Raw genomic sequence first — 18,072 nt, 5'->3', positions numbered from 1 at the left:
GGGAGCTGGACAGAGATTCGGGAGCAATGCACGAGGTAGCTGGCCGGCCCCTCTGTGCTCATCGCCTTATACTCATCACCTCTGCATGAACCGGGTCCATCGTGTCGATTCAGTAACCCTGAAATCCCAAAACTCAGAAACTGAACATTAAAGAACTCAGCTTGGCCGGGCGCAGTGGCTCACACCTGTAATCCCAGCACTTTGGGAGGCTGAGGCGGGCGGATCACGAGATCAGGAGATCGAGACCATCCTGGCTAACATGGTGAAACCCCGTCTCTACTAAAAATACAAAAAAATTAGCCAGGCATGGTGGCGGGCGTCTGTAGTCCCAACTACTCGGGAGGCTGAGAATGGCGTGAACCTGGGAGGCGGAGCTTGCAGTAAGCTGAGATTGCGCCACTGCACTCCAGCCTAGGTGACAGAGCGAGATTCTGTCTCAAAAAAAAAAAAAAAAAAAAAACTCAGCTTATAAAAATGCATTTGGGACAAGTGCTAACCCAGATTGATGCCCAAGGCTGCTTATTTGAGATCTTTGCTCCTCCCACTGCGTGCGGAGAGTAATGCACAGCTGTTAGTGTGTTTGAGCCCAGGTTCTGCTTCCAACACCACTCAGGGTGTTAGGTCATAGGTAGAACCTGCACAGTTCTCCTATAAGTCTGGGAAATCCAGCATTCGGAAGCCGTCCAGCCCCCAGATCTCAGTTCAGGGCTGTGGAGCTGGGGAAGCGTTCCCACTTTGCAGTGGGGCAGTGTGGGTCAGGGAGGTTAGCTGGGTTGCTCAAGGCCATGCAGCTAGAAATTGGTAGGACTGTCATCTGAGCCCCAAGTAAGGGCTTCCCCAGCCTGGCTCCTCTCGCCCTGGGCCCTCTGCCTCCAGGGGTCCACACAAAGCCTGACCCCTGCTATTCCTGCCTCTGGGCTTCCGAGCTACCTGGGGCATCAGCTAGGCTCACCAGGTTTTCAGGGGGCTTGGGTTCTTGGCTGGCAGCCAGGGGCAGACCCGCTGCCTCAGCCCAGCAGGGCACCTCCCCCAAGTAGAGGATCCGCTGCTTGCCCTTCCTTGCCAGGCCCTGCCTGAGCGCATTGTCTCCCTGCAGCCTCAGAAGTCCCGGGCTGAAGACCTGGGCCTGAAGGCAAAGGCCCTGGAGAAGACAGTTGCATCATGGCAGCACATGGCCACTGAGGCTGCCCGAACCCTCCAGACTGCTGCCCAGGCGACGCTACGGCAAACAGAACCCCTCACAAAGGTCAGCTCTTGTGCTTTGAAGCAGGGGACCTGGGAGAGGTTGGGGCTACCCTCAAGGTGATCCAGGGTCAGGGTTGCAGGAGGGAGAAGGGCAGAGACAGAAGTAGCTCTGTCCGGCTGGGTGTAGTGGCTCACACCTGTAATCCCACCACTTTGGGAGGCCAAGACGGGTGGATCACGAGGTCAGGAGATTGAGACCATCCTGGCTAACATGGTGAAACCCCATCTCTACTAAAAATACAAAAAATTAGCCAGGCATGGTGGCATGTGCCTATAGTCCCATCTACTTGGGAGGCTGAGGCAGGAGAATCGCTTGAACCCAGGAGGTGGAGGTTGCAGTGAGCTGAGATCGCGCCACTGCACTCCAGTCTGGCAACAGAGTGAGACCCCATCTCAAAAAAAAGAAAAAAGAAGAAGTAGCTCTGTCCATCCCTCTGGTGCCTCCTGCAAAACTCCACATACAGCCTGACATAGGGGAGGGGACCCTGATACCCCGAGAAGAGATGATGGACAGACTGACAGAGGACAGCAGCAGCAGCACCCGGGGCCACACCCACCATCCTGGGATCATTCTCTCTCATGCCTCCATTCATTAGCTCATTCTCTAGTTCATTCATGGCTCATTTGAAAGCTGCAGAGAAGTGGCCACTTTCCAAGGCAGCTGTACCGATAATTTTGTTTTTAATTTTGTTTTTGAAACAGTCTTGCTCTATTGCCTGGGCTGGAGTGCAGTGACGCAATCTCGGTTCACTGCAACCTCCATTTCCCGGGTTCAAGTGATTCTCCTGGGTCAGCCTCCAGAGTAACTGGGACTACAGGTGTGTGCCACTGTGTCTAGCTAAATTCTTTTGTATTTTTAGTAGAGATGGGGTTTCACTGTGTTGGCCAGGCTGGTCTCGAACTCCTGGCCTTAAGTAATCCACCTGCCTTGGCCTCTCAACGTGCTAGAATTATAGGTGTAAGCCACCACACCCAGCCTCATTCCTTTTTTTTTTTTTTTTTTTTTGAGACAGACTCTTACTCTGTCACCAAGGCTGGAGTGCGTGGTGCGATCTCGGCTCACTGCAACCTCTGCCTCCCAGGTTCATGCAATTCTCCTGCCTCAGCCTCCAGAGTAGTTGGGATTACAGGCCCGCACCACCACGCCCAGCTAATGTTTGTATTTTTAGTAGAGATGGGGTTTCACCATGTTGGCTAGGCTGAACTCCTGATCTCAGATGATCCACCCACCTCAGCCTCCCAAAGTGCTGGGATTACAGGCGCGAGCCATCCCACCTGGCTTCCATTCCTTTTAAAGACAGGATAAGGGGGCTGTCTGTGAGGCATGAGAATGTATCTGAAGGGCTGAGCCCAGTGCCTGCCGCTTACCTGGGGAGTTTGGCTTTGCCCCGGGGTAGCACCTGCTGATCTGGTCCACTGCCCTCGTCCAGGGTGAGGTTGCCAGGAAGAGAGGTGACTTCCCCAGGAGTCAGGGCCAGGCCCCCGCGTGTACGGATGACTCACCCCACCACAGCACCCATACCTTCGTCCTCCTCCCCACCCCATGAGCAATCAGAATAGGCCTGAGGCAGTACTGGTTGGCTCCTCAAACTCTACTATTTATTTATTCTTGTTACAGTGACATTCACGTGGCATACAAACACCCATTTTAGATGCAATGGCTTTAGCATGTTCACGATGTTGGGCCACCTCCACCTCAGTCTAGTTTCAGAACATTCTCACCACCCCTAACCCCATGCCCACTCAGCAGTCACTCCTCATTTCCACTCCCGAGGCCCGGGCAGCCTCCACTCTGTTCTCTGTCTCTGTAGATTTCCTTAGTCCAGCTCTTTTGCAGAAACGGAATCGTGTAATACGTGCCGATGGTGTCAGGCTTCCTCCTGTTAGCATCATCTTTTCAGGGTTCACCTGCCTTGCGGCCTGGATCTATACTTCCTCCCTTTTAAAGGCTCGGTCATATTCCAGTGTGTGGATGAAGCACATTTTGTTTACCCACTCATCTATCAGACCCAAATTCTTTCAGTGTATCTAGTCCTGTTGAGTGGCAGTGGGGAAGAAACTGATCTTCCATAAGTCAAGGTGGTGTCATAAACAGATTTGCGATTTTCACATCCACTTGCTGAGATAGAGCAGTGTTCCCTCCCTCCCTCCCTCCCTTCCTTCCTTCCTTCCTTCCTTTCTTTCTCTTTCTTTTTTAGATGGAATCTTTATGCCACCCAGGCTGGAGTGCAGTGGCTTGATCTCCGCTCACTATAACCTCTGCCCCATAGGTTCAAGCCATACTCCCACCTCAGCCTCCCCCAGTAGCTGGGATTGCAGGCATGCACCACCACACCTAGCTAATTTTAAATAAATTTTTAGTAGAGACAGGGTTTCACCATGTTGGCCAGGCTGGTCTCGAACTCCTGACCTCAAGTGATCTGCCCACCTCGGCCTTCCAAAGTGTTGGGATTACAGGTGTGAGTCCCTGTGCCTGGCCAATAGAACATGTTCTGAAGAGATGTTCAGGTGTTCTCGTTCCTTTAATTCTAGTGTTTCAGTTTTCCTCCGGGCTTTTGTGGACAGGTATCTCTTGGGAGACATTCGGAGTTCAACTTTTGTATAATAACACAGATCAGGTGCTCCTGGTGGACAGCATGACCCAGCGTCAGGGATTTGGTGATGATTTGGGCACCCATATATGTGGGTTTGGTGCCCACTGAGCTGCCCCTGGGCCCTGCACCTGTGGAGCCAGCTGCCCAGCCTCTCCTCATCTCTCTCCAGCTGCACCAGGAGGCCAGAGGCGCCCTGACCCAGGCTTCCTCATCTGTCCAGGCTGCGACAGTGACTGTCATGGGAGCCAGGACTCTGCTGGCTGACCTGGAAGGTACGTGAGTCCGGCTGACCACTAGGCTGTGTGATGACGAACGCCCCTGACAGTCACTCACCTCTCGCCTCAGCCAGGGCAGGCTTGCAGAGGACAGGAGTCTGGTCTTGTGGGCTTAATTAAGCCAAGCAGACTTTCCCTCCACCTCTCAGGATCCTGCCCCATCTCATACATCACTCACCTCGGACTTGCCCATGTGGCTATCCCATACACCCCAGGTCATCAGACCACATGCAGAGACCCTCCAGACCAAGTGAGAGGAGACTCTAACATCATTGGCTGTTCAACCAGGTCAAGTCTACTCTGGCCTGGGCTCCAGTTAGTTATCTGGTACAGATATGGCTGTCCGGGTCCAATGTTGAGTTGGGGCTATGGGAAGCAGATGGAGTTTCTCTTTAGAAGGGGCTATGGGTTGATGCCAGTCTAGTGCCCCCATTTTGCAGATGGGTAGGCTGAGGAAAGGAATTGCTATTCATTCCTGGGTCAGAGCTAAGCTGGGAATAGAAGCCAGCAAGTATTACGATTCTGCAAGTATCCACCTGTGTGATGGGCTTCTGTGATACCCAATTTGCTCCAGAGAGAAGCCCCCTCACCCTTTGTTTGTGGCTCCTTATCCAACGGGCTGGATAAGGCAGGAACACACTCTGAACCCCAGATGTCTCTTGGGGTCTGAGGCCAGAAGTCAGGCTTCTGCTGTTGTTCTGTGGCCTCCCTCCCCAACCCTGCCCACTGCCCAGAAGAGATGGAGCGCTAGCTGTGGACCCAGCCCCTCTGGGACAGAGGATGGGCTGGTCAGTGCTCCTGTTCCCCAGCTTCCTGGCGGCTTGAAGTCCTAGTCACCCATCGTTTGGGGACTTCCTGTCGGAAAGGCGTGGCCGTGTGTGTTTAAGTATCTAGAGTCATATTTAGAAAAAGGTACATTCAATGACTTATAATGATGGAATGTTAGGATCTTAGAACATTAGAATGATAAGAGGTCTTAAGGTCATCTGCTGCAAATCTCACACCTGGCAGTGGACTCACCCACCCTCAGCTTGCCTATCTCCAACAATGAGGGGCTCACTACCTTACAAGCTTTTACCTTCTCATTGTCGGGTTCTGTGAATGAGAACATTCTTGTGTGTAGTGGATGGAAATTTCCTTGCACTGTTCCCATAATCCACAGGAGGGCTAACCTCAAACCTCTAACCCCAGGCTCTTTTCCCCATTCTGATCCCATTTTAGAGACACCCTTTCTTACCACCAGCTTGGCTGTGCTCAGTTGGTGTTCAGGATAAAAGGAAAATTCACAAGGTGAACTGTGGAGCAGTCTTCCCCGGGGTGTGGCCGGGGGTCTCCTAGCCTATTGATACGCTCTGCCAAGAGAGGGTTTTTGTTCAAATAAGTTTAGGAACTGTCTCTTGCTGCAGCATCCTCTTGAGGTCTTACAGAGAACACTTGAGAATATTAAAGGTTCTGAGAAGGCCTGTAATAAAGAAACCTGCTTCACTTTCAACTTAATTGACACTTCCCCCTAACGTTTGTTAACACCGTGGAGAATTAGGGCTCCACACAATACATGCTGAGAAACATCAATTTTGTGTACAAGGAGCAAAGCAGGTCTAATTTCTGGATGGAACAATTCTATAATATTATGCCCTCAAAGATTTGAAGGCTTTATTCATTTTAAAAATTGACTTTTACTTTGTCCACTGTAATAAGTGCTTTTTTTTTTTTTTTTTTTTTTGAGATAGAGTCTCGCTCTGTTGCCTAGGCTGGAGTACAGTGGCATGATCTCGGCTCACTGCAACCTCTGCCTTCTGGGTTCAAGTGATTCTCCTGCCTCAGCCTCCTGAGTAGCTGCGATTACAGGTGCCCACCACCACACCCGGCATTTTTTTTTTTTTTTTTTTTTTAGTAGAGACAGGGTTTCACCAGGTTGGACAGGCTGGTTTTGAACTCCTGACCTCTGGTGATCTACCTGCCTCCGCCTCCCAAAGTGTTAGGATTACAGGCGTAAGTCACCGTGCCCGGCCTGTAATCAGTTCTTTTGATGATAAACTTCCTTTAGAATTTTTTTTTGAGTTGGGGTCTGACTCTGTCACCCAGGCTGGAGTGCAGTGGTGCAATCATAGGTGCAATCATAGCTCACTGTAGCCTCCAATTCCTGGCCTCAAGTGATCCTTCCACCTCAGTCTCGTGAGTAGCTAGGTCTATAGGTGTGTGCCACCATGCCCAGCTAAGCTTTTGTCTTTTTGTAGAGATGAAGTCTCACTATGTTTCCTAGGCTGGTTTTGAACTCCTGGCCTGATCCTCCTGCTTCAGCCTCCAGAGTAGCTGGGATTACAGGAATGAGCCACCACACCTAACTAAATTTCCCTTAGAATTTTATCTGAAAGGAAAGGAAATAGTCTCTTTGTTTACCAAGAAATAAACTACTTCTTATTGGATAATAAAATCTATGGGAATTCTAACATTTCCTCTGGGTGTGGTGGCTCACACCCATAATCCCAGCACTTTGGGAAGCCAAGGTGGGTGGATCACTTAAAGCCAGGAATTTGAGATCAGCCTGGCCAACATGGTGAAACTCCATCTCTACTGAAAAAAAAAAAAAATACCAGCCGTGTATGGTGGTGTGCGCTTATAATCTCAGCTACTCAGGAGGCTGAGGCAGGAAAATTGCTTAAACCCGTGAGGCAGAGGTTGCAGTGAGCTGAGATCTCTCCACTGCACTCCAGCCTGGGCGACAGAGCGAGACCTTGTCTCAAAAAAAAAAAAAAAAAAAAAGAGAGAATTGTAACATTTCCCTTTTTGTCTTGATTGCTTGAAAGCTCAGTGGTCAATCAAACATTTGGTTTCTGCAATGTCATTATCGAGATTTTCTGGTACTTCCTCTCCTCTGTCCTTCCTCATCCCTCCAGTTACATCAGACTCTTGGTTTTCCATGGTAAGGATCCATTTGTTGATTTACCCATCACTATACACTGCCTCAAAGCATTGTTTAGACGTAGGCAGTACATGAAAATGCTGAGCTGAGCAGACTGAGCCATGGACTGTGCTAGTCCCCACCACTGGCCCCAGCATTGACCACCATGTAATTCCTTGACTTTAATAGACATCCTAATAGAATGAATACTCATCTCAAAATTCCCCAAGCAGTATGTCTGTGTCTCGCTTGCTTTTGTTTTCTCCTGGATAAGCCTGAGAAGGTGATACGCATGTTGCATGCACTTCAGACCTCCACTCGTTGTCCAAGGGTCGGTGGTCAGCCAGGCAGCTCTGCCAGTGGCTGCCTGGGAGGCACCGGAGGTGTGAGCCCAGTTCCCCTGACCCAGCCTCAGCCGGGTTTGCAGGAATGAAGTTGCAGTTTCCCCGGCCCAAGGACCAGGCGGCATTGCAGAGGAAGGCAGACTCCGTCAGTGACAGACTCCTTGCAGACACGAGAAAGAAGACCAAGCAGGTGGAGAGGATGCTGGGAAACGCGGCCCCTCTTTCCTCCAGTGCCAAGAAGAAGGGCAGAGAAGCAGAGGTGTTGGCCAAGGACAGTGCCAAGGTCAGGGTGGTGGCTGTGACAACAGTGGCCTCCTTCCCTCCCGGGGGGACCGCCCTTCCGCGGGCCCCTTCCCGACATCCGTGCTGACTACTCCGCACTCACTCACTGCTCAGTGGGCCCAGGCATTTAGCTCAGAGACTTCACGGGGGTGAGTCTGCGGGTTCCTCACGAAATAGGTGTCATTGCTGTCCCCATTGTACAGGTGAGAATGCTGAGGTGCAGCCAGCTTCATGAACTTAACCAGGACTTACACCTGGGTCTGCTGGCTTTCCTGCCTAAACTTCTAGGTTTTTCTTTTCTTTTTTGTTATTTTGAAGTTTGCGTTTATTTATTTTACCTGCCTTTTTGTTTTTAATTTTTTTCTTAATTTTTTGAGACAGATTCTTACTCTGTGGCCCAGGCTGGAGTGCAGTGGCACAATCTCAGCTCACTGCAATCTCCGCCTCCTGGGTTCAAGTGACTCTCCTGCCTCAGATTCCAGAGTGGCTGGGATTATAGGCGTGCTCCACCACACCTGGCTAATTTTTGTATTTTTAGTAGAGCGGGGTTTCACCATGTTGGCCAGGCTGGTCTCGAACTTCTGATCTCAGATGATCCACCTACCTTGGCCTCCCAAAGTGCTGGGATTACAGGTGTGAGCCACTGCACCCAGCTTAAGGGTTTTTGGTTTGTTTTTTTTTTTTTTGCTTGCTTGTTTGTTTGTTTTTTGTAGAGACAGGGTCTCTGTCGCCCAGGCTGGAGTACAGTAGCACAATCACAGCTCACTGCAGCCTCAAACCCTTGGGCTTAAGTGATCTTCCTGCCTCAGCCTCCTGAGTAACTGGGACTACAGGTGTGTGCCACTGTGCCTGGCTAACTTTTTTTTTTTTTTTGCAGAGATGAGAGTCTCGGCCAGGTGTGGTGGCTAACTCCTGTAATCCCAGCACTTTGGGAGGCCAAGGCAGGCAGATCACTTGAGGTCAGGAGTTCGAGACCAGTCTGGTCAACATGGTGAAACCCTGTCTCTACTAAAAATACAAAAAAATTAGCCGGGCATGGTGGCTCGCACCTGTAGTCCTAACTACTCCAGAGGCTGAGACACAAGAATTGCTTGAACCTGGGAGGTGGAGGTTGCAGTCAGCCAAACTGCACCACTGCACTCCAGCCTGGGCAACAGAGGGAGACTCTGCCTCGAAAAAAAAAAGAAAAAAAAGATTGGGGTCTCACTATGTTGCCCAGGCTGCTCTTGAACCTCTGGTCTCAAGCAAGCCTCCTGCCTCAGCCTCCCAAAGTGCTGGGACCATAGGCATGAGCCACTGCACCCAGCCCTGGCTGATTTTAACTAGGCTTTTAAAAAATTGGTGCCAAATTCTAATCAGTGCATATCTCCCCAGCTCTGCTGCTGGTTCTGTTGCTCACACACCAAGGAAACTGTCTTTATGGTGCCTAGGAAAAGTGCTGGGTTTGCAGTAGGGGTCCCCGGGCTTGAACTCTTGTCATGCCCCTCGGGCTTTGGCCAGCCCCTCCTCCCCTCTGTGCCTCTGTTTCCTCATCTGTAAAATAGTTAGAATTGCTCCTCCTGAAGCGGGTGGTATCCAGCAGTCTACACTGTGCCCAGCACTTAGCCTGCATTCAGTACATATTTGTTGCATGCATGAATGAATGAATGATCTGCCTGGTACAGACAACTGCTTGGCATCATTGCCATAAGAGCTATTTACCTCCAAAAGGACTTGCTGCACTCACTTCTTCTCCCTGCCACTGCCACCCATCCCATAGCTTGCCAAGGCCTTGCTGAGGGAGCGGAAACAGGCGCACCGCCGTGCCAGCCGGCTCACCAGCCAGACGCAAGCCACGCTCCAACAGGCGTCCCAGCAGGTGCTGGCGTCTGAAGCACGCAGACAGGAGCTGGAGGAAGCTGAGCGGGTACATTTGCCAGGGCCCCTACCCTATCGCCTCCTGCCCCTGGCAGCCCGGGTGGGGGCGCCATTCAAGCTGTTTCTTCCTCCTCCCCCTGGAAGGTGGGTGCTGGGCTGAGCGAGATGGAGCAGCAGATCCGGGAATCACGTATCTCACTGGAGAAGGACATCGAGACCTTGTCAGAGCTGCTTGCCAGGCTGGGTAAGGAGGCCCCAAGGCTGGGCCCTGAACCCCTGGGTCCCTGGGGCACCTCTAGGATCTTCCTGTGAGCTCCAGTCCTGGGGAAGATTTCCTCCTTGTCCTCATCGCCATGCTTCCCGCATCCCCATCTTTGTGGTCAATCACAAGCATTTATAACCATGCCCAGGCCCCTTTGCCATGTGGGACAGGGTTGGCATCTAGAAGTGAGTTCACTTTGAGTAACTGTTTGTGCCTCCAGGGCCCTCTATTCTTTGGGGCAGGGCAGGGGGCACACAGAAAACTCACCATTGGCAAGAACACCCACAGGCACCGGGTGAGCGGGTGAGCAGGTCAGCCCTCAGGAGCTGAGGGTTCAGGAGAAGAAGAAAGACTGTCACGGCAGAAAGTGTGTCATCAGGTGCTGGTCTGGGATCAGACTAAGATTCAAGTCTGGCTCTGTCCCTTCTTTGGCCATTAGACCTCGGGCAAGCCACTCCACCTCTCTGAGCCTCAGATCCCCCATCTGGAAAATGGGAGTAACAGTGGGGTGGTTTAGAAAGCGCTTACCACGGTGCGTGGTGTATGTTGAGAGTGAGTAAATAGCGGCTCATAGGAAGGAGGTCAGATTCAAGATGGGCCTTAGCAAGGAGGCATTTTGGATGAAGGGAATAGCACCTCCCAAGGCACGAAGGTTGCAGAGGCCCAGTGTTGTGGGGAGGCTCAGGAGACAGCAGACAGGGCAGTTGGGCTGAAAAGAACAGCATGTATTTTTTTCAAATTGTAAAAGACACATAATATTTTCCATCTTAACCATTTTGAAGTGTACAGTTCAGCAGCATTAAGTATATTCATTGTTGTGCGATCATCACCACTACCCATCTCTAGAACACTTTCATCATCTCCAATTGAAGCTCTGTCCTCCTGAAACACTAACCCCCCATTTCCCTCCCCCAGCCCCTGGCAGCCATCATTCTACTTTCTGTCTCTATGAATTTGACTACTCTGGGCCAGGCATGGTGGCTCATGCCTGTAATCCCAGCACTTTGAGAGGCTAAGGTGGGTGGATCATTTGAGGTCAGGAGTTTGAGACCAGCCTGACCAACATGGTGAAACCCTGTCCCTTCTAAAGATATAAAACAATTAGCCAGGCATGGTGGCACAAGCCTGTAATCTCAGCTACACAGGAGTCTGAGGCAGGAGAATCGCTTGAACCTGGGAGATGGAGGTTGCAGTGAGCCAGGATCACACCACTGCACTCCAGCCTGGGTGAGAGTGAGACTCCGTCTCAAAAAAAGAACTTGCTTAGAATCATAGGTGGGAATTGAACAATGAGAACACTCAGACACAGGGTGGGGAACATCACACACTGGGGCCTGTCATCGGGTCGGGGGAGCGGGGAGGGATAGCATTAGGAGAAATACCTAATGTAAATGACCAGTTAATGGGTGCAGCATACCAACATGGCACATGTATACATATGTAACAAACCTGCACGTTGTGCACATGTACCCTATAACTTTAAAAAAAAAAAAAGAATTTGACTACTCTGGGGACCTCATATAACTGGAATCATATAGTATTTGTACTTTTAAAATTTTTTTGGAGACAGGATCTTGCTCTGTTACCCAGGCTGGAGTGCAGTGGTGCAGTCATGGCTCACTGCAGCCTCAAACTCCTGGGCTCAAGCGATTCTTCCACTTCAGCCTTCGAAGTAGCTGGGACCACAGGCATGCACCACCACACCCAGCTAATTTTTTTTTTTTTTTTTTGGAGACAAAAAAATATGTTCCCTATGTTGCCCAGGCTGGTCTCAAACTACTGGGCTCAAGTGATCCTCCTGCCTTGGCCTCCCAAAGTGCTGGGATCACAAGCGTGAGCCACCATGCCCGGCCTTATTTGTCCTCTTTTGACTGACTTATTTCACTTAGCAGAAAGTCATCAAGATTCACCCATGTGGCAGCAAGCATTTTCAATTTTCATTCGTAATAAGAGGAGAGAGAATTGCCATGCTCTACACGTTGTCTGGACACCAGGCCCACACTAAGCTATTCACACACGTGATCTTACAGAATTCTCATACTCACCCTTTAACGCAAGGACAGTTATTCTTTTGCCATTTTGCAGATGAGGAAACTGAGGTGAGGAGAGTTTATTTTTATTTTTTATTTATTTTTGTTTTTTGTAGAGACAGCGTCCCGTTATGTTAACCAAGCTGGTGTTGAACTCCTGGCCTCAAGGGATGCTCCCACCTCAGGTTCCCAAAATGCTGGGATTACGGGAGAGAGCCACCACACCCAGCTTAGCACAGAGTTTAGATAATGTGGCCAGGGTCCCACAGCCAGTCGGTGGGAAAGCCGTGGCTCACCTGCGGGTCCAAGTGACTCAGCGTGCATGCAGGTAGCCACTAATCGATGCCTAAGGCCCTGTCGTGGAGCAGACACTCTCTTCAACCATTCCTGCATTGTCACTGTCATTCATTCACTTGTCACACTCTGTGTTGGCCTTGTGCTTGGCCTGGGGAAGCAGAATGAAGAGCACACGCCTGGCCCCTTCTCCAGGAGCCCTAGGCAGCCTGGGCAGGTAGAGTGGGGGCTGTAATCCATTTCTGAATCTCTTCGAAGACCAGGCTGTTTGGATTTTGCTGTGGGCCGTGGGGCCTCTTGAGGTCCTCCTAGGTCAGCAGGGCCTTGGCTCCCCTCTGCCTTCTCTTGCACCCTGGCTCAGTGCTTGCAGCTGCTTGCCCAGGAAATCCAGGGCCTCGGGGATCCCAGGGGCCCAGTGGAATCCTGTGGGGTTAGAAGCAGCCACTTGGGGCTGGGCATGGTGGCTCATGCCTGCAATCCCAGCACTTTGGGAGGCCAAGGCGGGTGGATCACTGGAGGTCAGGAGTTTGAGACCAGCCTGACCAACATGGTGAAACCCTGTCTCTACAAAAAATACAAAAATTAGGCAAGGCGTGGTGGCTCACACCTGTAATCCCAGCACTTTGGGAGGCTGAGGCGGGCAGATCACCTGAGGTCAGGAGTTTGAGACCAGCCTGGCCAACGTGGTGAAACCCTGTCTCTACTAAAAATACAAAAAATTAGCGGAGCGTGGTGGCAGGCACCTGTAATCCCAGATACTCGGGAGGCTGAGGCAGGAGAATCGCTTGAACCTGAGGCCACAGTAAGCTGAGATCGTACCACTGCACTCCAGCCTGGACAACAGAGCGAGACTCCATCTCAATAAATAAACAAATGCATCCATCCATACATACATACATACAAAAATTAGCTGGGCATGGTGGTGTGGGCCTGTGGTTTACCCCAGTGATTGCCCACATCCAGGCCCACAGGCAGCATCTGTAAACGTGTGCTGTCAGTGAATTGAGCCAGCATGTTCAAGCTGGCAAAAATCCCAGGGGCCTTTCTCCCACACCGTTTTGTAAATGAGTAAACTAAGACTCAGAGAGGACTCACCTGAGGCCTTCTTTTTTAACAATAATAGTAAAACCATCAACAAAAATGACATTTGTCAAGTGCCACCCAGGAGGATGTTCTAGAGTCTGCCCATGGGCCCGTTGGGATGCTATGGGTCCTTACCCACCTCCCAGCCCTTCTGCTCCCCATCTTTCCCTGGTGGTTGGTGGGCCATTGGAATCCTGGGAGGCCTGAGTTGGGGAGAGGCTCAGGGGCTGGGAGGTGCCCTGGGGCCTGCAGGGCTGCTGGCTCACAGTGAGGCTGTTTGTGCCCCACCACAGGGTCGCTGGACACCCATCAAGCCCCAGTCCAGGCCCTGAACGAGACTCAGTGGGCACTAGAACGCCTGAGGCTGCAGCTGGGCTCCCCGGGGTCCTTGCAGAGGAAACTCAGTCTGCTGGAGCAGGAATCCCAGCAGCAGGAGCTGCAGATCCAGGGCTTTGAGAGTGACCTCGCCGAGATCCGCGCCGACAAACAGAACCTGGAGGCCATTCTGCACAGCCTGCCCGAGAACTGTGCCAGCTGGCAGTGAGGGCTGCCCAGATCCCCGGCACGCACTCCCCCACCTGCTGTTTACATGACCCAGGGTGTGCACACTACCCCACGGGTGTGCCCATACAGACGTTCCCCGGAGCCGGCTGCTGTGAACTCGCCCCCGTGTGAATAGTCACACTCCCTGCCGATTCTGTCTGTGCCTTCTTCCCTGCCAGCAGGACTGAGTGTGCGTACCCAGTTCACCTGGACATCAGTGCACACTCTCACCCCTGCACATGCATAAACAGGCACACCCCAGTGTCAATAACATACACACGTGAGGGTGCATGTCTGTGTGTATGACCCACACGTGTTCAAGTCTAATCCATCCAGTCCACAGCTTACGGTCCACACACATTACAGTCCACAGCTGTTGTGAGAGCTGCCTGTGTGCTAGGCACCCTCTGGATGTTGGGCAAGTTGTTACATGAGATGCCCTGGGGTGCTACATCCACTCACTCCAAATAGCAGGGAGGTCTCAGCAGATCTGCAGAGATCAAGGGGGTCAGCAACAGCCGAAGCCCCTAGTCCCAGAGCTGGCTGCCCTCTGTTTCACGGCAGCTCCCTGACCTGTGTTGCTGCATGCACTCCCTACAGCTCGACACAGCCAGGGGACCAACAGGCCAAGAAATGCAAGATCCTGGGAGGGTTCTCAGCAGCAGAATCTGAGGCCCAGAGACCCTGAGGCCATGGCCAGGCCTGCTAGTCTGGCTAGAGCAAGGCCCACTCCTGGCGGGGGTGTCATTGCCTTCACCGGATGCTTCCCTCTCAGGGTCCTGGGACTGCACCAGACGCCCTGAGGGAATGGCCCACCCTGGCCTGTACCCACTTCAGCCTGTGATCTATCCAAAGAGCCAGGCCCAAAAGTACCTAGGTCAGGGTGCTCAGGCTACCAGGAGCACGCCTTTGTGCCCCCGGCAACCCAGTTGACCTTTAATCGACGCTTTCCAGACCAGCCCTGCAGCACCACTTGCCATGCGGGAGGCCACAAGGGTGTGCAAGCCTGGCTGCCATTCCAGTCTGTCCTGTCTGGGAATCGCCCTGTGGCCAGGCCTGCATGCTGGCCTCTGCCCAGGACTCCTCAGCATTTCCTCTTGGCATCCCTCCCCTCTCCCAGACCCTCTTCCAGCAGATGGCAAGGCCTCGGCATTGGGAAGACAGGCACCTCTGCGGGCCCAGCCCCCTCCCGTGGCTCCCCTGACAGGGGCAGGGGTAGGGCAGCAGCACAGACCAATTCCGTTGAACGTGGAAATAAAGGACCCTTTTACTGGGCAGGGTGGTGTGCCTGTCACCCTCCCCGGCTGGTGGGCAGCCAGGGCCCTGGCTGTGGGTGTGCATATGACACACCTCGTAGGTGGCCAGCATGTGGACCGGACGTTGGTAGGAAGGTGGCAAAAGCTGAGCTCGTGGCTGGGCCAGTACCTCCCATTAGAGGGCTTTGCTGGGGTTGTGTGATCACAGGTACCTACCCTGTCCTCTCAGGCACTTACCACATAAAGCCTAGGAGCTGGTGAGTTGGAGGGGTGGGGTGTGGAGAGGCCCTCAGCTGACCTCTGGTTCAGGCTGGAGACGAACTCACAGCCAAGTGTCAGAGGATGGTGAGGAGCAGGGAGGGGCGCCATCCAGGAGGGGGATGGTGTGGGTTGGGCCTTGAAGGGTGGGGAGGCAGAGGAGGAAGCATTCCAGGCAAGAGGGTGGACAACAGTCCGGGGCCCGCAGGGTTGGGGCTCGGCCAGCTTGCATCACTCCAGGAACCCAGGTTGAATGGGGTGGGATGTTGGAGCTGCTCAGTCAGGGCTCTTGGCCGCAAGCCCCAAACCCCTCCTGAGGTGGTTTCAGCAGAAAAGGGGTGTTGGGAGGGTCGCTTGGAACCCTGGAGTAAAAACGGCTGCCAGGTGTTGGAGATAGCCTAGGGAGGGGAGCCTGAGGCTTCCGGGATAGGTTGGCTTCCCTCTTCCCCCTCCCGCCTCTCTTCTTGGTCTGTGTCTCTGCTCTCCTCTCCTGTATCTGCTTCGTTCTTTTCTCTTTATTTATTTATTTATTTTTTTGAGATGGAGTCTTGCTCTGTCGCCCAGGCTGGAGTGCAATGGCGTGATCTCGGCCCACTGCATCCTCCACCTCCCAGGTTTAAGCAATTCTCCTGCCTCAGCCTCCCAAGTAGCTAGGACTACAGGTGCTTGCCACCATGCCCAGCTAATTTTGGTATTTTTAGTAGAGACAGGGTTTCACCATGTTGGTCAGGCTGGTCTCAAACTCCTGACCTCAGATGATACACCTGCATTGGCCTCTTAAAGTTCTGGGATTTCAGGCATGAGCCACTGCGCCCGGCCCATTCTTTTCTCTTTGCAGAGTGGCTTTCTTTGTTTTTCTTGTGCCTGATAGGAGAGGACACCCACCCCTACCGCCATCCCCCATAATGGCCCCAGGTGTACATGTCATCAGGTCCAGTGCTTGCAAGAGACAAACTGGTGACTGTGTCCTGATTCCAGCTTCTCAGCTTAGGTGAAGTCCCACCAACCCCTGTTTGGGATAATGAGGGATCTCTGGATCTAAGGCCAATAATGGATGACCGGTGCCACCCCCCAACCTAATGGGAGATGGTGTTCAGAGAAGAGGTGTGCTCCTCCACAGAAAACTGTAAAATCAAGGCTACAGTGGGGGATTGACATGATTAAACTGAGCTAGGAGTGACTTGGTCCCTAGATGTCTGGGCAGAGGTGGAGAGGCCGAAGATGGGGGAGCTGCTGCTGCACAGTGAGTTTGGTGATTGGCGTCTGGTGTAAGTGATGTCGAGAAGATGGAGTTCTTCCAAGACCTCTGGGATAGGGTCTGATGTCCCCCTCCCGCCTCCCTCCAGTTTCTCAGCCGACAGCACACAGTCGTCCTGGTGCCTGCTCTTGGCATTCAGCCTTTATCCACTCAAGCCGTGGGATCCAGCTAAGCTCAGTCCCAGCATCCCCGATGGGTGGAGAACTCGGGCCTGACATGTTGTGACTCATGCAGTCTGATCATGCCTGGTGCATGTGCTGATCTATTCTCTGGCCCCAGAGGTGGGGCCGCTGCCGGGTGGAATGCGGCAGCTGTTGAACATCTGGCTAGCAATGCAGTCCAGCAGCTAAGCAGAAGGTGGGGTGGCCCCTGCCCTGTAGGATGGCTGACTGGGGCCAACCAGCCCAACCGGCCAGGGCAATAGGCTGTTGGAGCCTGGAGAGGGAAGTGCATTATGAGGGCTCTGTCCTAAGTCAGCTCCCATCCACCAAGGGTGGTAATGCTAAGCTTTTACTCTCTGCTTAAACCATCCAGCAAGTCATCAAAGTTACAAAAGCCCCTGCTTAGTGCGTTCTGGGTTACTTCATTGTGAAGATCAGGGGACTGAAGCTCAGCCAGGTCAAGTGCCTCGCCTAAGGTCATGCAGCTTGGCCAAATCCAAACCCTTGGGTGAGTGGACAGAGGAGCGTCAGCTAGGAGAGGTGGGTGCTGGTCTTACTGGGAGGGGCCTGCCCCCTGGACTGCTGCCCTGACCTCAGCCCCATCCCATTCTGCCTAGCCCCTTGCTGGGCACTCCACTCCCCAGGGACAGCCACAGAAAAAATGATGATCTCGGCTGGGTGTGGTGGCTCACGCCTGTAATCCCAGCACTTTGGGAGGCCGAGGCAGGTGGATCACCTTAGGTCAGGAGTTCGAGACAAGCCTTGCCAACATAGTGAAACCCCGTCTCTACTAAAAATACAAACATTAACTGGGCGTGGTGGTGTGTGCCTGTAGTCCCGGCTACTTGGGAGGCTGAGGCAGGAGAATCACTTGAACCTGGAGGCGAAGGTTGCAGTGAGCCGAGATCAAGCCGCTGCACTCCAGCTGTGGGCAACAGAGCAAGACTCTGCCTCGAAAAAAATAAATAAATAAGAAAGATGATCTCAGGGTCCCTACCCTAGGAGTCAGATGCATGGTGGGGCCATTCCTAGCGCTGTTTGCTCTGGACAGCGCCTGTCTATGCCTGTGGCCCAGCATCATTATGAGGAGTGCTCCCTTGACTCTGGCTGTCCTGATTTGGACACTAGACTTCATGGTCACCCTGGCCACAGGTACCCTATCCTGCATCCTGAGCTCCGCTCTTCCTGGAGTCATGGGCTGGTCTTTCCTCCTGGTGGCCTTGCGCCCCAGCTCCAGCTTCCTGACTTTTCTCTTCTGGAAATGGGAATGCCAAGTCCTATTTCATGGAGTTTTGAGAATGAAATGACTGGTGTACGGTGCAAAGTGCCTGTGAGTGCCCAAGAAATCGCTTTTATTAACAAGACACGAATTCATTCCAATTGATTTGACGGGCCACTGTTGTCACAGCAGCCGCACTGCCCCAAAGG

The 18,072-nt window shown here is 52.6% G+C and overlaps 1 protein-coding gene across 2 annotated transcripts in view; it reads left to right on the top strand.

The window, feature by feature from the left end:
* The window catches only part of LAMC3 (laminin subunit gamma 3), an 80,466-nt gene extending 66,476 nt beyond the window's left edge, over window positions 1-13,990 (top strand). Inside the window, exons 23-28 of one of the 2 annotated variants that reach the window (XM_016961884.4) lie at window positions 1,097-1,246; window positions 4,009-4,111; window positions 7,444-7,643; window positions 9,402-9,548; window positions 9,644-9,743; window positions 13,462-13,990. In XM_016961884.4, the coding sequence (XP_016817373.1) occupies window positions 1,097-1,246; window positions 4,009-4,111; window positions 7,444-7,643; window positions 9,402-9,548; window positions 9,644-9,743; window positions 13,462-13,712 (951 nt within the window). In that variant the 3' untranslated portion in view covers window positions 13,713-13,990. Of the gene's footprint in view, window positions 1-1,096; window positions 1,247-4,008; window positions 4,112-7,425; window positions 7,644-9,401; window positions 9,549-9,643; window positions 9,744-13,461 lie in introns of both variants that reach the window. The other variant, XM_016961883.4, reaches the window with a different exon arrangement.
* Window positions 13,991-18,072: the final 4,082 nt, after the last annotated feature.

This window comes from Pan troglodytes, chromosome 11 (genome assembly GCF_028858775.2).
Source record: "Pan troglodytes isolate AG18354 chromosome 11, NHGRI_mPanTro3-v2.0_pri, whole genome shotgun sequence".
NCBI classification, from domain to species: Eukaryota; Metazoa; Chordata; class Mammalia; order Primates; family Hominidae; genus Pan; species Pan troglodytes.
Note: the sequence above shows the minus strand (reverse complement) of the source record. Positions and strands in the feature narration are given on the sequence as shown.